At 33.3% G+C, this 25,466-nt stretch overlaps 2 protein-coding genes across 3 annotated transcripts in view; both read left to right on the top strand.

The window, feature by feature from the left end:
• The window catches only part of LOC134726708 (dynein axonemal heavy chain 6-like), a 57,525-nt gene extending 40,003 nt beyond the window's left edge, over positions 1 to 17,522 (top strand). Inside the window, exons 1-3 of one of the 2 annotated variants that reach the window (XM_063591134.1) lie at positions 4,545 to 4,712; positions 6,547 to 6,732; positions 17,171 to 17,522. In XM_063591134.1, coding sequence (XP_063447204.1) covers positions 4,653 to 4,712; positions 6,547 to 6,732; positions 17,171 to 17,329 — 405 coding nt within the window. In that variant the 5' untranslated portion in view covers positions 4,545 to 4,652 and the 3' untranslated portion in view covers positions 17,330 to 17,522. Of the gene's footprint in view, positions 1 to 4,544; positions 4,713 to 6,546; positions 6,733 to 17,170 lie in introns of those variants that run through there. The other variant, XM_063591141.1, reaches the window with a different exon arrangement.
• Positions 17,523 to 23,755: 6,233 nt separating this feature from the next.
• LOC134708481 (uncharacterized) lies at positions 23,756 to 25,126 on the top strand. Its single transcript, XM_063569047.1, has 2 exons — positions 23,756 to 23,874; positions 24,606 to 25,126. Exons 1-2 carry the CDS (start codon positions 23,860 to 23,862, stop codon positions 24,993 to 24,995), a joined length of 405 nt encoding a protein of 134 aa, XP_063425117.1. The 5' UTR covers positions 23,756 to 23,859; the 3' UTR covers positions 24,996 to 25,126.
• The last annotated feature ends 340 nt before the right edge of the window (positions 25,127 to 25,466 follow it).

A 25,466-nucleotide genomic window follows, 5' to 3' on the forward strand; every position in this document is an offset into this window, starting at 1 on the left:
TCGGTGAGACTGCGCTACGATCTCACAGCGACGTTTTTACGACCTCACTACGACCATCACGTTCTCACTGCGACCCAACTACGCTTCTACTACGACTATACCACGCTGTTCACGACCATATTACGATTCTAGAGCGCCCTTGCCGTCACCACGCTTTTCTTACGACCTGACTACGACCATCAGTCTCATTGTCATTTTCACACAAAATAAATTAAATTTCTCCAGGTGTTGTTCGTTTGTATGTAATTAAGACTTCTTGTCCATTTTCTTTAACGGCTCAACCAAGCTTCTCGTTTATATATATATGGTTCGAATCCCGGCGAGGGAAGAACCAAAAATTTGCGAAAGCAAATTTACAGATCTAACATTGTTGGGTTGATGTTAAGACGAGTTGTATATACATTATGTACACAGCCATGTTTCACCATTTTTGATGGCGATCCGATGGATACCTCTGTTGTAGGGTTGTCACTGACTCAGACGTACTTATGAATATAATTATTTTCTGTGACTGTATCTTACATTAATTTGTAAGATCCTTTACTATAGATAATTTAGCTGATCTGTAAACAATAACATCTTCATGCCTTATACCGGTATATCATGTACTGTAGTACACCGCTAGATTAAAACTGACGTGGAAAGGTAACACATGCCCACCAAAAGCTCTTTTATTTGAGAGCCCAGGTGGTCGTGTGGTCTAGCGGGACGGCTGCAGTGCAGGCGATTTGGTGTCACGATATCACAGTAGCATGGGTTCGAATCCCGGCGAGGGAAGAACCAAAAATTTGCGAAAGCAAATATACAGATCTAACATTGTTTGGTTGATGTTTAGACGAGTTGTATATATATATACCGTTGGTTTTCCCGTTTGAATGGTTTAACCCTAATAATTGTTGGGGTCCTTTATAGCTTGCTCTTCGGTGTGAGCCAATGCTCCGTGTTGAAGGTCGTACCTTGGTCTATAAGGTTTACTTTTATAAATTGTTACTTGGGTGGAGAGTTGTCTCATTGGCACTCGTACCACATGTTCCTATATCTATTGACATATTTGTGTCATCTCTCAGTCTGGTATCGTTCACGGAAATATCGTCATTTGAGCTTCATGGACCAGCAATATGTTGTAATGTTGGTTGGATTGGTCACTCTTACTGCGACCGCACCACGATATGAATTTATTTTAGATCGTGGTGAGCGTGGTGCGATCGTGGTCTAGTGGAACTGGGGCTTAAGAAAAAGAAAAAAACAACAAAAAACCCTCCCCTTTTGAAGTTCAATGGTTGCGCCCATAATGTGTTTGTATTTATATAGATTCCACAACTGCAACAAGTGTATTACGATATTTCTCCACTCAAGACAGTTAAATTTTAATATCTAAAGCGCGAGGCTTGTCGAGCTTTTTAAATAATTAAAATTTAACTGTTGAGAGTGGAGAAATGTCGTAATATAAGAGTTACAGTGGTGGAATCTGTTTCTTTTATGATTTTTATAGTTCCTTTACAAAGATTTGAGGAAAGTTGTGTACTTTTGATGTCACAATTAAATTTCAACCAATCATTTGCTGAGAAAAAAAAATTCACTAGAGATTAGAAATATTTTTCTCACACCGGTCAGGGAATGCTGTTTTTTCCGGATAAAACAAAGATCTCTAAATTGTAATTGCAGAAATGAAATACGTATTTCTTTACGTTCGTTCGTGCCTTTCGTTAATTTGTAAGGAAGCTCTAATAAAAAACAATATTTCTACAGCAAGGTTACATTTTGTTTCGAAAGAAACTTGAAATTTATACAAACTCCGATCGGGATCCCAACCCTCTCCCTTATGTGGCATAAGTGCCAATGAGAACTCTCCACAAAAGACCAGATGGCACAAACACTAACAACTATAGGTCATATACAGCTTTCAACAATGAGCAAAGTCAATACCGCATATAGTCAGCAATAAAAGGCACTGAAATGACATTGTAAAACAATATTCAAACGAGAAAATAAATTAACAAATTTATGTACAAAAAATGAACGAAAAACAAGTATGTAACACATAAAAAACGACATTCATTGAATTACAGGCTCCTGACTTACCGCAGGCACATACATACCGAATAAGGTGGGGTTGAACATGTAAGCGGGATCCCCCACCTCAACACAAAATCAAATTTGAAATTTTTAAGTGTCACTTTTACCGTTCAAGAGTTATCATGTCCCTTTAAAAACATAAGAAGTGCTGACTCTTTCGTTTCTTTTCTCTTAAACAAGTCTGACTTAATCAAATGTTAGGAACCTTATACGCAATTCGCATAACCCCATAACACAGATCTATTAAGTTTGATATTGGGTCCCGATGGCGTCACTGTTCAAGAGATTTTAGATGTAAAAAGTTGTGGTACAAGTACCAATGATACAAATGTCAAGCCGGAGCCTTGAGATAGGAAAACTGCTAAATCTATTGTTTCCGTTCTTTAACTTTAATTTGCCTCAACCAAATGTTTTGAAACTTATTCACAATGCTTATGGTCACAAAACGGTCAACATTACGCGAATCCTGCATCTATATTTGGAATTTTACTCATTTTTTCACAGGCAGGGGCATCTGTGGTCAATAGACATATTCTACATTAATTTCAGTAATCCGCTTATTTACTTCCATTGAATTCTTCTTTAATTAAATAGACTTAAATTGCACATTTTTTGTCAGGATCTCGGTGCAGTTTGGTAACAGACAATGATATTTCAAGTTAAATGTGATCAACTTAACAAAGTGTTTCACTAGATTGAGCTCTCTGTCTAAGTGTACTTTAAAAGTTCTTAGCATTGAGTTCAGTTTATTGATATGCGTATACCTTCTGTGTGAATTTTTATGATGTAAAAGCAGACTATCCATACCTACATGTCTATGAAATGAAATCTAAGGTAAAATGATTGAAACATTTTGCATTATCTATCACATCTGGCAGCACACGATGCTACTGAAGCAGTACATTTTCTTACTTGATATTCACGGAAATTAAAGGATTTAGTTTCATCTGAACCAAACATTCTTAAAAATTGAGAATGGAAATGTGGAATGTGTAAAAGAGACAGTAACCATGTCAAAAGAGCAGAAAGCAGTCAAAGGCTACTAATGGATCCTCATAGCTGACTATGCGGTATAGACTTTGCTCATTGTTGAAGGCCGTACGGTGACCTACAGTTGTTAATGTCTGTGTCATTTTGGTTTTTTGTGGATAGTTGTCTCATTGGCAATCATACCACATCTTCTTTTTTATATCTTTAACAAAGCGAGAAAATCCTACGCCCAGAGGCGGGCTTCAGATGGCCCTTAACAAAATGTGTACCAGTGTAAACTCCAAATCATAAAATAAACTTACAATTAAAAACATACAAGACTAACAAAAACCAGAGACTCCTGACTTGACGACAAGTTATCATACTAAGAGACACATCAAATATTCAAAGGTCAAGAGTCAAAAAGTCATAGTCTGGTCAAGAAATCATTGTAAAAAAAACACAAAGCGGATTTTGAGAAAAGGGTCATCGTGGTACACAAAACTAACAATATATCTATATATCTAATATAGATATAAGAAGATGTGGTACGAGTGCCAATCATACAGTTAATTCTCCATTTAATTCAAACAAAATATGATACAAGTTTTACAGAGGGCAAAGGTCAAGCTCATATGAAGTTTTTCGTGCCAATAGACTCATCATCTTATGACAATACATCTACATGCCACATATTCAGAAGCAAGGTCAATTGAAAATTATATTTTGAGGTCAAGGTAATATACCGAGGAACACACTGCAACATGATGACACATCCTACGTGCATACATGTAGGTCAGGAGTCAAAAAGTCAAAGTCTGGTCAAATGTTCCATGTAAAAAATTACACACAGCAGTCTTGCACGAAAGCTCATCATGGTACACGTAACAATGTCTTATGTCATGATGCACTACACATGCAAAATATAGAAAACCTAGGGCAGAGACAGAAACACAAGACATATAACTAAACTCAATTGAATGGTACTTGTATTGCAGGTCACTACAATTGCCTTCAACAAAGAATATAAACACTCGCAACAATGCAAAGTTAAACCCGTCTTTCACTAAAGTTTGAGCAGGATTCTTTGTAACGATTATCTTACCACATATAATTGAGAATCGAGTCGTGCAGTTATATCAATAAATTAAAACGGTAAGATTAGACATTAAAACACTAAAAACTAGGGTTTACCATTGATTTTAAACCCAATCATATATGATAGTCCTATGGTAAACTTATGGAAACACATGATACAGTCATGAAATTGAATATTTGAAAAAGTACGACCAGAACAATACAAGACAGAGTTGTAAACAAAAGAAACTAATGATACATATCGAATTTTTAATCCCAATGCACAAATTAGGAACCGTAGTTTTCATTCAATTTATTTATCTAAAATGTACGCTTGGGTTAAACAATGGAAATTAACACTGTATATTTATATAAACGATCAATCTTGTAACAAAAGATTTAAATAACCAGTTCATTAAAATCATGAATTATAAATACACACATACACCTACAAAAAGTGACACAAGAGCTCAGTAGATATATTTTTTTAGTTACTAATGTAAACAATAACTGTCAATAATCGGAATATAATGGCAACACAGGAAAATGATTCAACAGATATCGAAGTCGTTCTTAAAGATCTCAAAAAGGTAAGATTTCGTAAAAAGACATATTGAATTTCTTTAAAATTAGATTTTAAGTTTATTCCTTGCTTTAAGTCTTTCGTACGGAAACAATCAATAAATCATCTTCAGTTACACTGACATCGTATCAAATGGTTAGTTTTCTCGTTTGAATTGTTTGACATTTGTCATTTCGGGGCCTTTTATAGCTGACTATGCGGTAAAGGCTTTTCTTTCTTAAAGGCCGTATGTTGACCTAGAGCTGTGTAAATTTAAATTTCTGTGTCAGTTGGTCTCTTTTGGAAAGTTGTCGCGTTGACAATCATACTACATCTTCTTTTTATAGTTACTCTTAAATTTGATTGGGGGTATTAAAATAATGAAGTAAATTGATCGTGATTGAGATGGAACATCACTAAACATTTCCTCATATACAATTTTCTAATAAATTTACCAATTTTGCATTATAGATAGAAAAACACATTTGGGTGAAAATAAAAAAATATATCAGATAGAATTTTGAAATGATGTATTAAAAAAACACAACATATTTTAAACCTACCTCTTCTTAACTTTTAAGGCCAACTTCATACAGGAACTTCTTAGGAAGAAAGATAAGAAGTTAGCAATATCCAACTCTACTTTCCGTTATAAAGATGATGTTCTTTCACTAAATAATTCAAAATTTTGTGACTATGTATTTCTAATCTGTATTAGCTTCCTGCAATAAGAGCACCTCCATACGGGGTATTCAATATAGATTCAAAACATGATGACAATAAAGATATATTTTACACTGATCGCTAACTCACTTATTTGCTATATACTGATAAAATAAACAGTTGAAAATCTATATATAGAAAATAAAACACGAAATAGCTATCCATACGTATAATTTTAACTGCATTTAATTATTAGCAAGAAACAATGAATTTGGGTTTTTAAAAGGGGGCTCGCGGGTCTAAATCAATTTTTTTTAATTTAATATAGGAGTTCGCTATATTTTTCTATAAATAAACTCTATCTTATACTAAATAGAAAATGAAATAAAAAAATGGGGTCACCGTACGCGTTCATTTATGCTTACAATCTGCCTTCGAAAGAAGCATACCGTTTTTTGTTAATGTCACTTTTTCTGCTGAACTAATAGGAGAAATAGAGGTAATATCGGAAAAAAAGAACTAAATTACAGATAACGATTAAATTTAACAATTATTTAGTTTATGTACAGCTTATTCGAAAACAACAATAAAAAATATAGGTCACCGATGAGTTACATGTAGAAAAAAAAAAGGTATTTCAATTTTAATGCCAAAAAATGGCAATTTTGCATCAAAGGGAGATAATTTGTAGGTTTTGCATTACGTTTGTTGTTGAATTCTCAAAACATACAGGGCAGGTTAAGTTTTGAACAAAGAAATACGTTTTACGTTTCGATACGCTTCGTTACATATATTCCCGTTTCGCTACGCTTTCAAAACTTAGAAAAACGTAGCGCTTGAAACATGACAGTGTGACTGGGGCTTTAATAATTAACCAGCCTACTGCTTACGACGTACTTATAGATATTTAAACTGTGGGGTCTGAACGCCTAAATTAGATAATTCGCAAAACTAATCAGGAATAAAAGTACTGTTTTGATTTATATTGAATACTTAAACTTTCTTTTCATGTGAAACCCTATGAAACTGTAATGAATATGTTTCTACTCCCATAAGGCATTCATTAAGACCAATATGTCTACAGGGTACGCATTTCTTGATGCGAAAATTATACGCATTTGAAAAGTCAGTGTCTTGAGGAAAATTGAAAATGATATCAAGTTTAAAAGAAATTCTATTCATTTTTGTATACTTTTCAGATAAACAAAGGTTCGATCACAGAGCTTAAATCATTAATAAATCCATCACAACTAATTAAAATGGTCATGGAGGCAGTATGCATTTTGCTTGGTAGGACTCCGACATGGGAACAGTCGAGGAAATTACTTAGTGATGTAAATAACTTCATGCAGCAGATTCAGAATTATGACAAGGATAACATATCTGTAAGTATAACATGAGACCATCTGGATTTAAAAAAAAATGGTAATGGTTTCTTTACTATATGTATCTATTACTTTACTTTGTCCTATAATGGTTTACTTTTATAAATTCTGACTTGGATGGAGAGTTGTCTCATTGGCACTCATACAACATCTTCCTATATCTATACTACTATAACAACTAGGTTATTCGCTTTTAACAGCTAGTATGGTTCAATTTTGTCAGGCAAAGTATGTTTAGGAACATCGATGATGAATTATTCACTTACAAGTGTAATTTGAAATCAACACCATGATGAATTTTTCACTGCAACCATGATAAATTCATCATGATGTTGATTAAACATTACACCATTCCAAGTCCTTTTGTTTCCAAATAATTGATATAACCATTAATTATACCATAGCTATCCATGGTATAATTTTCACAATTATACCATGGCTTTGTTGAATAAGGAATTAAAAAGAAAAAAATTGTCGATACCTGGCCGCGGCCGCCTTAATTTTTTGATAGAAACAACAAAGTTAGTATGGGGCCACTAAGCTAAACTGCCCGCTTTGCACCAGCTGAAATAAATGATTGCTTAGAGTGGGAATCGAACCCACATACACCAACTCTGTTGTCCTATATTTTAAATGATCCAAGATTCGCTCCCAGAACAAAGAAAAAAGGTTTAAAAATATGTTGATTTTCGGTTATTAAATGGCAAACTTTCTATAGGCTCCACAGTACAGCTACATTTACATGCATCTAACCGTTTGTTTGGCAAGGCGGGTTTGTTTATTGGGGATGGAGGTGACGGGGAGCCCTGCACGCCCCTTTTCAAGAACTTTAAATATTGTGAACACATGACCTTTTAATTAGCATTTTCAAAAGTTGGCTTGCTTTACCCCCACCCCACTTTAAAAGTCTCTGATCCACGCCCGGTTTGTCAAACACTGCTGACATCTAGACATTTAATGTTGCTACTCTATGTTGGCTGTTAAAATTAGATAGCGTTTATTTACTCTAAACGGGAATTTATAAATAGATATATACTTCCCAGCCCTAAATGAGTGATTTCTTATTTTTTTAATTATATCGTCGCATGTCAATGAATTTTATCGAGAACATTTTGAAATTCCATTTAACTAATGTACACTATTGGCAAGGGTGAATAGGACCTTTATCGGGACTCCTGGATCGGGTGTTTTAAGCTCGCGATTTCGGGATTGACTCTTTCGGCCGGTTCCGGTAATTTTTTTATTTTTTTTCGATTTTCGTGTTTTAAAGCCCGGCATTACGGGAATTCGTGTTTTTAAACCCGGGATTGCGGGATCAGGACCCCTCCTACTCCTTCCCTCCCTTATGGACTTCTAGTTTAAAGTTAAAAGTGGAATAATTCATATAAACTCTCAAACAGATTCTTGTGAAATCTATTTCCTCAAAATCGTTAGTTAAAGGGGCACTAGCTGTCAAATTCATGGTCACCAATTTGACTCAAATTCTCATATTTGATTAATAACAATGTAAAACATTTATCCAATCTATCAAACGTTTAAAATAAACAGTTTACAGAGCATGGGGTAGATGATATGTAGGTTCGTTTCGTGTGTATTTAAATCCAGATGCCATCTAATTAACTATCGATTTGACCTCAGATGACCATATAAGCGATGTAAACACAAATAAAGATATGAATAGGTTAAACCAGCACGTGCAATTGGATTTTTATAGGTCTGTTTGATTTGAATTTATAGATTAAAAATATAAGTTTCTCATTGTTTTTAACCGTATAAGAATGATTAATGTGGATCGAATTAGTAATCAAATGATTTACCGTAGTTTCACTTTCATTGTTGACATTTTTTTCTTTAAATAACCAGTTCACGTACAATGCATGCGTTGTCAGTCTCTAGCTAGGGTTAAATTGAAGTTCACATGAATACCGGTTATAATTATGATGACTTATTCACTTGCAAGTGAATCAGTCAAAAATTGTGTATAATCGCTTATTTCAACAAAATTAAAGCAAATTGATTGCTAAAAGCAAATTATTATTTCATTATTCCAATTTAATTAATGATTAATCTAAAAAAAATCATACTATATTTTTTTATATATATCGTAGCTAGTGCTCCTTTAATAGAAAAAAATTAAAACATTTCGAGCATTTTGAAAACAAATAATTAAATTAAAAAGCCTACCCTTTGCAGTTCAATTGTACGTAAGTTTGGGATTGCAGCAATCTTCCAAAATATCAAAAATCTGTGCTAGAAGTTTCTTGTGTCCTTATCCAGAACATCTTTAACAGTTTTTTCATCACCAATGTAAAGATGCATCCACCGCTGTCGAAACATCTTTTCAAACTGAATACCCGCCGTTTCTGAAGCTCGTGCTAGTTTTAAAAAGTAGGCGGATCCTTAGGTGTAAGGTCCGAAAAGGGTTATTTTACAGATTCTTATTAAAGTAATTTCGATGTAAACAAACAAAAATATGTGAAATACACAATTTTTGACAGCGAAAGATGCAATAGGTTAAAACAGATATTTCATATTTTTCGGACAGTTTTGTGGTGTTTCGTAAATTATACCATAGTTTTTGTTGAAACCCCTCGGCAACCTCACTCGACTTCGTCTCGTGAGGTTAATGCCGGGGGTTTCAACAAAAGCTATGTTATAATTTACGAAACACCACAAAACTGTCCAAAAGATATGAAATATCTATAACTTAACAAGTTCCGGGTTATGTCATATTCAAATGTGTAAAGAAAACTCTTTACACTAGCTAGCTAGTATAAATAAACAATTAACAACAAAGGAAATGTTTATATCCAATACAAAGAGCAAAATAATATAGCGAGTAAATTAATGCAAGAGTTTATACAAACAAAAATCCAGTATGAACCAGTGTGAAAATATAAGTTTCACTGTTTAATTAAATAATTTAAATCTTAAATGAAATCGGAAATGGAGAAGAGACAATAACCATACCAACGAGCGGAAGTGTGCATTGCATTTGCGTCAATTTAAAAAAAAAATCCAATCTTTCATTTGCGCCACAAGGTTACATTTCATTTGCGCCATTTTACAGGTAATACAGGTAATATATAACAGGAAAGGAATAACAATTGTAATAGATGTGCCTTGATGTGCCTGATTAATTCCCCTTAATTTAGACAGATTAATTATTTAGTATTTAAATGTTTATTTTAAGTTAAATTTAATTTAAATATAGTAGGATAAAAGTAATGAATGTTAATTTAACTGTTTTAGTATTTAAATTTTGATGTTTTTATAATTTTTTAAGAATATTCATTTATTTAACTTTTCTTCAGTACCTTTTATGTTAAAGTTCTCCTGATTAATGACAAGTTTAGGATATCATTTGATATTCAGTCGGAGTCGGCCTTGCACATAGTCTCGATTACCCAGACGCATATTTAAATATAGCGTCTGGGGTGATTAACCGGACTGGTCAAAAATTTATAGGGGGCGTAACAAATAATTAAATATAGAACATATCTATAAATAGCACTTCCGTTATCCCCAATATAATTTTTAAAAAAAACAACAGTAAACAGTGTAGTAGTAAATGTATATGACATTCTTGTAGCGCACTCTATGTTGGCCAACTTGCTGATGGGAAATTTTAAAAAACAATTTCACACGTATTTCTGTTCTCAGAGTTCCGTTGTCTGAAACTGAGTGATGTATAAACTAGAGTCAAAAGTAAGCTTTAATTGGCCGTGTACTTTATATTCAGATTTCGGATATTTTTTTCGTTGATCAAAAGTACTTTATATAAGTTTTTCTCTTTTTTTTTGTCATGGTTTTTATCCAAGACTTGATCATTAACTACTTCTCTAGTTATCGGCCGGTTGTGTCACCCGTGATTCCCCCATTACCTGGGTACCGCAGACGGCGGTACCCAAACGCCTGCCTCGTTTTATTCTGAGGCCTAGTTACGGCCCTGTGTAAATATTATAGCACTCGTCATAGGCGGATCCACCATACACCCCATTTTTTTCGTAGGAACAATGTGGTTGATTATGTAGGGAAACTCTGTAGCATGAGTGACCGTAGTTCCCCTCCCTAATAACAGGTTCTGAACCAGCCACGTGTATAGAGGATACCACGTTCTCTGCACGCTTAAGTAGGTGTCCGTAGGTGGACCGTTATACGGCTTAAATCTATATTTCTGCTTCTATACAATATTTTTTAGTGAGTCATAATTTCTCCAACCTGTATCCCAAACAGGCTATAAATTAGGACCTCCTTTTTATAATTATTGTTAATTTCTATTCGTCCTGAACATTACTATTATTTACCACAAGACGATGAAAAAGCAACCCAAGATCAAATTATTCTTATATTATTGCACACCTGTCCACTTTATTCTCTTATCTTCATACTATAAAATACCACTATTTTCTATTCTTTGTATTGTATCACATCGTCCTAAACATGCATGAAATGTTTGTCACTGGACGTTAATCAACCAACCATCAGTATATTGTGTCACCGTTAGTCTCTATTCTTTAATTTTTGTATCCAATTTTCCTTGTTTTGTCTCATTATTCTCATTTCTATAAATTCCTGTAATAATTTATGCCGTCTTATTTTTTTTATATATCTGATGCACTTACCTTACAAAAAAGCACACATCAAATTACGTCTATGTAAAGAAAAACATCTCATACAAACACTAAGATTGCATATGTAGAAAAGTTCCTTAACAAGTATAACTGGCAGTTTAGCGAGATCACACAATGAGCCAACTCAATTTTCATTTACAAAATTAACTGATCTTAAAACTGCAAACGACAGAAGTCTGAATGTTTCTTAGCTGTTACACCAATAATCGCCTAATCCTTTTGGGAAGAAAATTTTTAGGAACCAACCTTTACACAAAACCACTTTGACAATGTAGCCCGTGTCCATGGAGAAAGATAGAAACTAACCGTCAGTCATGAAACTCAATACTCTTTGAATGCATGTTTGAATCATGCACTTGGAAAAGATGGAATGGGATTTATCCCATACTGCATAGTAACTTGTGAAAAACATAAAAACTCAAAAGAGTATTTTAATTCTCCAACTCTTATAAATTCCATCATGTAATAGCATGCAATAAAGGACAGCTTCGCAAGAACAATAACTTCTCCTGTGAACCTTTATTATAAAAGTAAGGAAATTGGTATGATTGCTACATGTTGTAACGAGGCAACAACACAGCAGAGTTCAAATGACATGGATATTATACGCAAATGTGATCACTGCATGGCCTTCAATATTAAGAAACTTCCTACCATATACAATGTAGTCAACTATAAGATGGCCCGACATGAAAATGAGATGCAATTCAACAATAAAAACTAACTGTTTAATTGTTCATACGTTTTTTAGTTTGTTAATACAAATCTAATTTCCCTAACATATCTGATAACAATGTGTTTCTTGATATTTGTTTTATTTAATCAATATACGTCTGTGTATTTTTTTCTCTCGCTTTGTGGCGGCTGTCAAAATAATCCCAACATTTTTGGTTCTGTGATCTATTTATACTGATTGATGCATCAGTAATTAAAAAAAAAATCTTTCAGTTTGAATCTTGTTCTAATAAAATTGAAGCATGTTTATGATACAATCAAAATCCTTAATATTACATTTTTGTTTTAATTCGTCACATTTTACACATAAAATCTGTGTCCATAAATCATTTTTGGTTTGTCTACAAAAGAAAGTAAATATTAAAATCATATCAATTTTTAGTCACCAGCATAGCATATATATGAAAAACAAATTGTTTAAAAAACCCATCATAGAAATATATTTTATAAATTATTGTCCTGGTGCAAGTTAAATCCCACTTCAGGGTGCAAGATTATCTTGCTTTGTTGAAGACCCGACCCATTGGTGACATTGGGCTGTTTACTGTTGTTTGGTCGGGTTACCCAGTATCTCTTTGACACATTCCCTATTTGTATTCTCTATCCAAACCATGCATGGATGTTTTTATTGTTGAAGGCCGCTCACATCCAATTCATTTGAACTTGGGTGGATAGTTCTCATTGGTATTCATACCACATCTCTTAATTTGTGAAATGTTGAGCTTTTGGCAATTTTATCTTCACTTTTTGTTTTAGTCTAGATGATAATCTCTTAATCATGATGATGTCTACATTTGGTAATTTATGTCATTCCGTTCACTGGTTGCTGTCGCAGTCATTGACACCTCTTTTCATTGATGCTGAAAATATTGTTCCACTGTCTTTTGTTTTGCAGAAAATCGAATGTATAAATCATTTTGACCTTTTAGTGTACTATGTAAAAAATGGCATCTTCTTTGAATGTGTACAACATTGTGTATCGCTCCACCTCCCCCCTTTTTTTTACACATATCAAGATGCAGGCTCCCTTATTTAGATATATACAACAAACTTTTCTTGGATGAAGGTGCTATGTCGGCGTAATAGAAGTTTTACATCAAGTATTTATAAAGTTAACGATACTACACATCAACCCAAAATGTATTTATAACGTATACGACTGTTCGAGTTGTCCCAGTCAACTTAATTGTATAATTATAAACTCGTTATCGTTGCACGGACATGCATGAAAGAATATAACTACTCGGTGTATCAGGTTGCATATGCAAGTTAACGGTTACAGTGTGTGTTGTTATGACATCTTTATGATCTTACCAAGGTTGGATGTGCTGGTTTTTCCTTCGCGTCCATGCCCATGTAAGCCATGCTGTATGGTGTTTTCCATGAATTGTATGTCGTCACAAAAATATATAAATAGCTTTAAACAACAATCGGTTCACTCGGGCTTTTCAATAATATTATCGTAATGTCATTTCTTCCGAAGTCAATAACCAACTTCTTGGTTATTCGTCTTGGACATTATCTTTGACAACAGGCTAAAAAAGCCGATACTATTCCGAAGGTCATAAATTACCATTTTTATATCACTTGTCATCCAGACGCTCTACTTTGAAAAATAAAGCGGCTGGATGATCGAGACTACCTTGCACAGGCCTCCAAACACTCGCCGGAACTAATATTAGTACTAATCGAGTCTAGAGTTAGCCACCACTTCGGTGCAGTTCGCCAGAGTTAGTCACCCCTTTTTGGTGCAATTTTACTACTTTAAAACAAAACGCGAAGCAAATTTACCTTATTTTATTTAAAAGACTAACTCTGGGAACACTCTATTTTTCATTTTACATTTGAAATTACTTTATTTTTGAACTCCGCTTAAGAAAGTTTTCTGACTCCTGTTTTATCCGACTTTGTTAAATATCTATGCAATTACTGTACATTTGTGAATAAAATTATAGTTTCAATTGATTCATTGTCTGTTGTTCAGCCATAATCTGATATCAGGTATCCCAATGGTCGAATAGGGGCGAAGTACTGGCCGCTACACGTCCCGGGAGGTGTCGTCACCGACCCCCTCCGTTACAAATGGTGCCGTGACCAGGATACCTGATCCCTCAGTTTTGGTTTGAATATTTTTATTACATTTATTTTGATTTTATTCAATTTTTGATTTTAAAAATGATAAAGTTTGAACAGAAACCTTGTACTTTTGACGGTGTTAGTGCCGATGTACAAGATTATTTTATTCAATTTGAAGCAGTTAGTTTTTGGAATAACTGGAATTTATCTGAAATGGCTCTTCAGTTAGTAATAAACTTAAGAGAAGAAGCACGAACTATTTTACTTCTTCTTACTCCAACTCAGTTGCAAAGCTATGATTTTTTGAAAGTTTACTTTTTCAACGCTTTAATCCTAAGGAAAGGATAGCATTTTATAAATTTCAACTGAATAGTTGTTTAATTTTGTCAGATGAATCTGTGTTCGATTTTGGACATAGATTCAAACTTTTATGTCATCGTGCATATCCAGATAATTTTCAAAGTATGCAAACTTATTTTATGGATCTTTTTATTGGAAAGTTAGAGAAGGAAATGGGAAAGTTTGTCCATTTTAAGCATCCTGCAACTTTTGACGATGCTATATTTTTGGCTACAGAGTTTGAATGTTTTAATTTGACAGTCGAACCTGTTGAATGTGAAATTAAGGAAAGTGAAGAAAGTTTAGATTTTAGTTGTTTGAAGTCTGGTTTTGATCAAATTGTCAAAGTTCTTAAAAAGCTGGTTTATAGGAAGTTTAAAGTTAAAACATGTTTCAATTGTTCGGTTGTTGGACATATCAGAGCTAATTGTCCCAATAAGATTAGTAAAAGTGTCAATTCTGTTCATGTTGTTGAACCAGAAAAAACAGTTTCTACTTCAGTTGATAAAAATGTGAAAAAATCATGCAAAGTTGTCAACAAAGTTCAAAGTTTATTTCCATCTGATTTGCAAAGCTGTTTATCTGATTATTTGATTTCTACCATGGATGAGTTATCTTGTTTGAAGGATAAGCCAGGTAAAGTTTTCATATAGTATGTTTTTTTAGTTTTAATTTGTATATTTAGTATTTTACTTATTTTGTCAGTTTATATTATTGTTAATTAGGTATTTTTCAAAGTTTTCATTGGATTTGTTGTTTTTCTTGGTCACGTTAATGAGCCGGTTTTGCCATCAAAACAACCCTCAAAAACGTTGTTTGATTTGATTGTGTTTTTCTTTTGATGTTGGTTTGTTTAGCTTGTGGCTAAGTTTCTTGTTTGAATAGGTTTATTTATGAGTTTGCTCATTTATATGGATTTTTAACCTTTCTGAACAAGTTTTATTGTTTTAAATTTGTTTAGTTTGGTTATGGTGTTCCTTTTGTGACTTTTTTAAGTCATGGCAGAAATCTATTGAGTGGCAGTTAGTTTATGTGTAAAGACAACCACCTGATAAAGTAAGCAGTTCTTGTTATCAAGAACACCTTTCTTACTTTTTGTACAACGTTTGAACATTGATCATCTTGAACCCGGAATCACATGTTATACGTGATTCCGTGAGATCTACAATGGTGGACTTAACCTGGTACAACGATGGACTTTTTAGAACCCGAAAACACATGTTAAAAGTGTTTTTTGTGAGATCAACAATTGGTGGACTATACCTGGTACAACTTGAACCATGCAGATTAGCCGTATTTACATTCCGTTTCCGTTTGAAGGACTATTTGTGGAATGCTGTACATATGCTGTGGCCATTTACCGTTGGATATATATGCTATGGATTATTGTACTTTATAAACTGTGTTTACCGCCTATTCCTGGACGTTTATACCGTTTGGAACTTTCCCGATGGTTGGGCCGTGTGTTAATTTGACATTTTTTGTGACATTTATTGACATTTTATGTGCATTGATTTATATTGTTTATTGTTTTTTTTACCACATCTATTTTAAATAGTTCTGTTCCCAAATATTAATTTCTTTAATATTTGTCCTAAGGGGGGAGGATTGTAATAGATGTGCCTTGATGTGCCTGATTAATTCCCCTTAATTTAGACAGATTAATTATTTAGTATTTAAATGTTTATTTTAAGTTAAATTTAATTTAAATATAGTAGGATAAAAGTAATGAATGTTAATTTAACTGTTTTAGTATTTAAATTTTGATGTTTTTATAATGTTTTAAGAATATTCATTTATTTAACTTTTCTTCAGTACCTTTTATATTAAAGTTCTCCTGATTAATGACAAGTTTAGGATACCATTTGATATTCAGTCGGAGTCGGCCTTGCACAGGCCTCCAAACACTCGCCGGAACTAATATTAGTACTAATCGAATCTAGAGTTAGCCACCACTTCGGTGCAGTTCGCCAGAGTTAGTCACCCCTTTTTGGTGCAATTTTACTACTTTAAAACAAAACGCGAAGCAAATTTACCTTATTTTATTTAAAAGACTAACTCTGGGAACACTCTATTTTTCATTTTACATTTGAAATTACTTTATTTTTGAACTCCGCTTAAGAAAGTTTTCTGACTCCTGTTTTATCCGACTTTGTTAAATATTTATGCAATTACTGTACATTTGTGAATAAAATTATAGTTTCATTTGATTCATTGTCTGTTGTTCAGCCATAATCTGATATCAGGTATCCCAATGGTCGAATAGGGGCGAAGTACTGGCCGCTACACGTCCCGGGAGGTGTCGTCACCGACCCCCTCCGTTACACAATCAAAGGCCACAAATAATGAATAAACATTATTGAGACAGCAGTCTAGTCATAATTTAAAAACAGCAAAGGGGTAAAAATATAGTCTTTATAAAAATACAGGTGTATATCGAGGTGTCGATACTTATAACAAGCTCTGCATTGTTTAGAGTCTTAACAAACATGTTTACACAGATTCGCCTCGAAATTATTCTGTCAATAATATAAAGAAAAGAATTAATCGATAGTCTCACATGCAAAGAGAAAACTTTTTAACTCTTTTGTCTTATTATAGATCAATCTTAATCAGTGTCTTAATCTACATTAATCTTTATATTTTCGTTTCAGCCAGAAGTAATAACAAAGATACGCAATGAATATACAAGTGACCCGGAGTTTAGTGTTGAAAAAGCAAAGAATATGTCAGGGGCGATATGGAAGTTATGTTCATGGGTTATTGCTATTGAAAAATATGATAATCTTAAGAAGTCTGCCGATGGAAAATAACCCATGTAGACCATATTGCAGGAGAAAAATGAGAACAGAAACTGATATATTTCTATGTGTATACATTGTATAAATATCACGTGGTTTAATTTAGGATGCCGTCTAAATGGCTACATCATCGGTAGAGAATTGATAGTCTCAATTTAAAATCGATGGTGATACCTTGTAGAAAAAAAACACACTTTGATTTTAATGAATTTGTTCTTTTTTATACGCCCGTCAAAATTTTGACGGGACGTATTATGGTATACAAATGTCCGGTGTCCGTCCGTCCGTCTGTCTGTCTGTCTGTCTGTCTGTCCGTCCGTCTGTCTGTCTGTCTGTCCGTCCGTCTGTCCGGCGTAAACATGTCGCACCGTAACTTGAGAACGACTTATCCAAATTACATGAAACTTAACATAGTTGTTTCTTATGATGGTCAAATAATCTGTATACTTTTTGGTGAAAATAAGATTAAAGCTTTTCGAGTTACGGCACTTTGTAACTAAAGCAGGTTTTTTTCACATGTCGCACCGTATCTCAAAAACTATTCTTCATTATGGCTTAAAACTTTAAACACTTCTTAGTTATATTAATCTTAGTATCTGTATACTTTTTGGTGATGATTCGAAATTTTATTTTTGAGTTATTGAGTATTTTGTAAAAAAGGGGAGGTTGTTTTTTTACATGTTGTGTCGTATCTCAAAAACAATTTATGATTATTGCTTAAAATTTTACACGCTTCTTTTTTATATTAATCTAAAGATCTGTATACTTTTTGGTGATGATTTAAAACTTTATTTTGGAGTTATTGAGTATTTTGTTAAACAGGGGAGGATTTGTTTACATGTCGCGCCGTATCTCAAAAATAATTTATGATTATTGCTTAAAACTTTACACACTTCTTTGTTATATTAATCTAAAGATCTGTATACTTTTTGGTTTTGATTCAAAATTTTATTTAAGTGATATTAAGTTTTTTGTAAAAAAAAAAAACAGGTTTGGGGGTTTCACATGTCCCGCCGTGTCTCAAAAACAATATATGGTTATTGCTTAAAACTTTCTCAGAAACTATTTATGATTATTGCATAAAACTTCCACACAGTACGTCCGGCGTATCATGCGCTCATGGCGCAGCTGTTTATTTATATACATAATGAACATGCTATTTACCGGATTTGTAATAACATAAGCAACACGACGGGTGCCACATGTGGAGCAGGATCTGCTTACCCTTCCGGAGCACCTGAGATCACCCCAAGTTTTTGTTGGGTTCGTGTTGCTACAGTCTTTATTTTTCTATGTTGTGTCTTTTGTACTATTTGTCTGTTTGTCTTTTTTATTTTTAGCCATGGCGTTGTCAGTTTATATTCAATCTATAAGTTTGACTGTCCTTCTTGTATCTTTCGTCCCTCTTCTACAAGTTTTATTTTTTTTAGGCGGAATTCACATTTAAATAAATAAAAGTAATAGTTGCTTTTTTAAAAGCCTGTGAATACTGATGTTCTTGCTGGTCACTTCCTGGTCCAATTTAAGGAAATACAATATGAGTGTCCATGGGTGTGAAAACAAAGTAATTATTTGACATAAAAAATGTTCGTTAAAAAACCATCGTTTGTTACTTTATTGTCATATTCAATAGATATGGGAAGTGGTATGAGTGCCAATGAGACAACTCTCCATCCAAGTCACAATTTATAAAAGTAAACCATTATAGGTCAAAGTCAAGATTGTTTTACTTATTAGTATATGTGTATCATAATAGTCTCTATACTTGTATATTTAGTTCACTGCATTAAAAAAAATCTTGTCAGAAACATGAAGTCTCGTATAATGTTACTGGAACCCTGTGATGCCGTCATTTTGATCTATGAGCTGATGCTTTGGTAAAAGCTTACCGCGTATTATACTTAAATTTAAACTATAATTATGAACAGTTATTGAGAGACTACATAAGCGGCAATAGCATGTATCAAAGGGACCCATTTGTTTAAAGCATTGGATTCCAACTAACTTAACGGATAAGAAATAAGGACAAATAGTTGAACAGATGTTGTTATTTTTTCTCAAATCATATCATGCAATAGTTTTGGAAAATAATTGTATGTCTACGTTATCTTGATAGTGAAATATTTTTTTTAAAGATTTTATGTAACCAAATTTTATGCGTGGAATCTCTTATGCACGACAGTCATCTATGAGGGTGTGGATGGGGGATCTGTTATTCTGTAAACCTTTAATTTTCACCCCTTTTAACTCTAATCTTCAAATAGTTAACCCCTTTTTTCTCTAATCTTTAAAAAAAAATAACCCCTTTTTTCCCTCATCTTCATTTTTTTGGCCCGTTATTCTCTAATCTTTATTTTTAAGGGCATTATTCTTTAATCATTTAACCCCATCCAAACCCTCATCTATGAGCCTCCTCGTGTTCTTTTTATCATGTGATTACTTAAAACTGCTTTTGTAGTGATTATGTGATTACCGGACTAAATAATTCATGATTATTTGATTATTTGATTGTTTGATAATCAAGTCAGGAATATGACAGTTCTTGTCCATTCGCTTTTGATACGTTTTGTTATTTTATTTTGTCATGTTTTTATGGACTTTCCGAATTGATTTTCCTCTAAGTTCAGTATTTTTGTGATTTTACTTTTTTCTATGACTGTAGTTTTGACTATTTTGTTACTAAAAAAATATTTAATGATTATCATGGAGTAAATAGGTTAGATAGAAAGTGTAAGGATGTTCTTATCCCGGGCATAAAAACAATGCCGTATTTGGCAAAACCTTTTCAACTTTTGATCTTCAGTGCTGTACAACTTTGTACCTTTTTCACTTTCGATCTTTTATATCTTGGCGTAATGTATTCGGGTTTAGTTTTCTGTAATTAGTTAATACTTCAGTTTCTTTATGTTAACTCTTTCATATACATTTGATAAAATTTACTGTTTGCAATAGCATGAATTGTTCTATATAATAAGAATGTTCTTATCCCGGGCATAAAAACAATGCCGTATTTTACGAAACCTTTTCAACTTTTGATCTTCAGTGCTGTACAACTTTGTACCTTTTTCACTTTCGATCTTTTATATCTGGGCGTCACTGTTGATTTTTGTGTGTACAAGGCGCGTTTTTGGCGTATTGAATTTTAAACCTGATGCTTTTTGTTATCTATTAATCATGTTTTTCTTTGTCTAATATGTTCTCCTATTTATTTGTATTGTAGTCCTGTAATATTATGTTGTCATCTCAATGTTACATTTAACTTTGCCATTAAAGTGCGAGGTTTGGCATGCCACAAAACCAGGTTCAACCCACCACTTTTATTCCCCTTTAAAAGTGTCCTGTACCAAGTCAGGAAGATGGCCATTTTTATATAATTGTTCGTTTATGTGTGTGTTGCATTTAAACGTTGAGTCGTTTGTGTTTTCTCTTATTTTTGAGATATTGAGATAAGACGAGGCACGGTACTTGTCTATCCCAAATTCATGTATTTGGTTTTCATGTTATATTTGTTATTCTCGTGGTGTTTTGTCTGATGCTTGGTCCGTTTCTCTGTGTGTTACGTTTCGGTGTTATGTCGTTGTTCTCCTCTTATATTTAATGCTTTTCCCTCGGTTTTAGTTTGTTACCCCGATTTTGTTTTTTTGTCCATGGATTTATGAGTTTTGAACAGCGGTATACTACTGTTGCCTTTATTTACTCTTTGTACTTTGAATATTACTGAAGACAAATTCATGATGATTTTATTTTACAATGTGAATGCTATAGAGACTTAAGGAGACAGTTTATTAAACCTTATTATTACAAACGTCCATCGTCGTTCAAATTAGTCCAACTTCTCAGCACTGAAAATGTAAAAGATATGCGTAATTTGTGTAAATTCTTGTTTAATGCACTTTATCATAGGACCGAACTGTTATTGGTCAATAATTGATATTTATTTGCTTCTCATTATGTCATGTTGTGTTATAAACAAAATTAATTTGTATGTATTGCACTAATAAGCATAATTTGCTTAAAGTAATAAAGAATTGAATTGAGTTGAATTGAATATATGATTTTATTCCACTGCATGTTGATTTTGATAGCAAAATCAACATTTGATTGGTTGAAACTTTGACACGTGACGTCGAACAAAACTCTGAGTATCATATTTCCCACTGACATGTCGGGACTAAATCGTGCGACGTTATGCGCGGTTTATGTACATACATTTGTAATGTCTTGAACTTCTTATTTTCTAAATAGCAATAGCAAATATCATTATCGTGTTCAAATTTATTTCAGACGTTAAAACAAAAAGACTAATTAAATAATGTTTATCCGTACTGTTTATCAATATGTATGTCGTGTTCAGTAATAAAAACAAGCAAATAAAATAAAAATAAAAAAATGCCGTTATGCAAACTAATATTTGAAGTTCAGATAGTATACAAAGCTTAGGCAGTGGAATAAAACATTCATTTCCCTTGGCCTCGGGAGATATGAAGATTTGCTCACCCTCGAAAAATCATATTTCCCTCGGGCAGAGCCCTCGTGAAATATGAATATTCTTGGGTGAACAAATCTTCATATCTCCCTGTATAATATTGGCAATAAAGATGTGATTATGTGAATACTTCGACAATGCCACGAGGGCCTCCATCTATGGTTTGTATTGGTTTCATTTTGTTCTTTTCTAGATATAGTAGTTCTGCTATTATTCGCTGAATTTTCATTGACAGTAGTTACCATTGTAACAGAAATAAAGGTTTACGAGTGCCAATATTGGCACTGAAATCCTTTCTTCTTATTTCCTTATCTTATTTCATAAATCATATAATATTGTTTTATCACATAAATCGTTAGTATTTTGAAAGAATTGATCTATATATCAGTGTTTATTTAATCTCTCTTAAACGGTACAAAAACTTGAAATGCAACTCAAACGTATGGTGGCCGGTTAAGGCCATTTCGCGTTTTCGCGTTTTCGCGTTTTCGCCCATCATATTATAAAGGGCGAAAACGCGAAAACGCGAAATCGCGAAGTCGAAAACGCGAAAACGCGAAGTCGAAAACGCGAAAACGCGAAGTCGAAAACGCGAAAACGCGAAGTCGAAAACGCGAAAACGCGAAATATTTTTTCTTTCCGATTTCGCGTTTTCGACTTCGCGTTTTCGCGTTTTCGACTTCGCGTTTTCGCGTTTTCGCGATTTCGCGTTTTCGCCTTTTCGCGATTTCGCGATTTCGCCTTTTCGCGTTTTCGCGATTTCGCGTTTTCGCCTTTTCGCCTTAAATTATAGGTATATTGATCCAATATCCACCCGTTTATAGTATGGATCACATTTCCGACCTTACATTGATTACGTGCTACGTGTACAATGTTTCGAGTTCTTTCGGAATTATATTCCAGGTAACTCTCTCTCAACGCGAAGTTGTTGTTGTTGTTATTGGTTTTGGAAGGCGGCTTACTTATGTAGTAATTGCGCCTTAAATTCATATAACATAATTTAAGATATTATGTATATAATTATACTTTCAGTCTTTAATTTATTTTTAGTATTTAAACGCGAAGTCGAAAACGCGAAACGCGAAGTCGAAAACGCGAAATCGGAAAGAAAAAATATTTCGCGTTTTCGCGTTTTCGACTTCGCGTTTTCGCGTTTTCGACTTCGCGTTTTCGCGTTTTCGCGTTTTCGACTTCGCGTTTTCGCGTTTTCGACTTCGCGATTTCGCGTTTTCGCCCTATATAATATGATGGGCGAAAACGCGAAAACGCGAAAACGCGAAATGGCCTTAACCGGCCACCATACAAACGGAATAAAAACTCAAATCATCTACTTCATTTACGAATTGAATGCTCTTTTTTGTAAATTTATTGGGGTGTAAAAGCGTTGATCGAAGTACATTTTGTACATTTGTATGTGCACTTTATTGTGGGACCTCGTGTCACCATGAATCAAAAGTTACATTGTGTAATGAATATCACGAGATTACTAGTTAGCCAATCAGAAAAATGTATTATAATGAAACATACATCTAATGTTATCATTTGTTTGTATTGAATACTAGTCTAGTATATGAAGTGTATGTATATGCAGTAAATGAGACAGCATGCACCAAAACAAATAGCATATATATACAGAAGATGCAGAAAGTTATATATAAAACAGTTTCCACCCAAAAGAAAATTCGTTGGTTTGTAAGAGCCTTAATTTGTTAGAATACGCCTACAACTTTTCGATTACTCAAGCTACTGACATATTAGTACATCTTATTTGTTAAAATAATAATAGAGTCGATTGAACATTAACCGATTCAACAATTAATTGACTTATTATCTATAAGTGGAAACACGAACATTAAGTACCCATAGTAAAAGTAAAGTGATACTATTTACATTGTTCACCTCGTCTGTTTATATAAATTTAGGTGTTTTCCTATCTATATATAATGGGAATTTCCACACAAAAATAAATCCCACTCATATCAACAAGACCTGTGGTTTCATGGCTGATGTAATTTGAACTTACTTTATTGAACAATTACGGATATGACACAATTGGATGCATCATAAAATGGTATGCACTTATATTTAGAAAAAGAGTAAATGCATGTAAAGTATTAAACTCGTCAATGAATGTACATTGTACACTTATGTCACGCAGTAATGCACGGTAATACTTGGGAAATCTCTTCAGATCGTTTTACACAATGCAAATCCATGCAATATTGCTGTCTCTTTTTATACCCTTTTAAACAGTTAAATATGAACACTTTTTAAATCGATGGTTTTTTTTCACACAAGCAAGTCTCAACCCAGCCTAATAAAGTTTGAAAACAAGCACTAAGAAACGACCGTTGTTACTACTTTCTAAAGACAACAAAAGCCCGCCATTCTGAAATTGCGTTAGTTTCGCGGATTAAAGATCGTTAACATGTTTTGGCCTCAGAACCTACAAGTATAAATTTTGTTCATTTCAAAAATAAACAACGCCATGACAAAAAACAAAAAACTACAAAAGACAAACAACAGTATAATATTTACATAACTAAAGACTGAGCCACACGATCGAACCCCATAAAATCAGACAAGGGTCGCGGGTGCTCCGGGAGTGTATGCAGATCCTGCTTCAAATTAGGAAACCGTCATGCTATTCATGAAACAAATGGCAACATCAGTGAAAAGTCTAATTCAGTAGGTCACCTTGATGATATAAATGCGTTACTTTCATTTTAAAAAATCAAATGAAAATGAAGTTAATTTAGACTGAATAAAAACAAGTGACTTACACGTTAATTTACTTTTCAGCCAAAGCGAGGATGCAAAGAATATAAATGTGAATTATTAATCAGCCAATCAAATAACATAACCGAACTACCTGAACCTGAAACTAGGGGATTATTTGTTATCAAAGAATTCAATGTTGTTATTTACATTGGCCAATCGCAAGACTGTTTACGGGAGAGAATATTGAGCCACTTGGGAGGCTATGATGCTCAAGATATTGGTGAATATCTGAAAGATATGGATAGCGACGAAAAAGAGAGAAACATTTCAATAGCTTGGGTAGAAATCATGAGACCTCGATGTGATGAACATCATTATATCAAATGCATAGAAAAACGACAAGGGAAATGGCCAAAGTTTAACAGAAAGCGTGGCAGACCTAAAAAGACGCCATACAGCGCGAAGTCTTGACTTTTATCTACCGTAACATGTATGAATATCAAAACACTTGAATGTTTGAAACGTCTTCACAATCACTTTGTGTGTCATAGACGATAAAAAAAATTGTAAGGGTTCCGCGGAACCTACGTATTTTTCCTTTTTATTTCCTTTACTCTTTTTATTTTTAGACATAAAGCTATTTGTCTTTTTTTTTTTTTTTTTTTTTTTTTTTTTTTTAAACTGAAGCACTCCTGTTGATTTGCTTTTAATACTTTTTTTTTTCAAAATTAGCTTTCATTTTTTTAAATCGTTTTTGATGAATAAGTTTTAATTTTCCTATATTTAGTCGTATATTTTTATTTTTTATGGTTTCTATTTGTATTTGATTTTTAAATATGTTTATATGTACTTGTTTCATTGTTTTTATGCATTGTAAAGCGCTTAGAGTAAATGTTTATTTAGATAAGCGCTATATAAGCACTGTAAATAATAATAATAATA

The sequence above is a fragment of the Mytilus trossulus genome, chromosome 1 (assembly GCF_036588685.1).
Source record: "Mytilus trossulus isolate FHL-02 chromosome 1, PNRI_Mtr1.1.1.hap1, whole genome shotgun sequence".
Taxonomy (NCBI): Eukaryota; Metazoa; Mollusca; class Bivalvia; order Mytilida; family Mytilidae; genus Mytilus; species Mytilus trossulus.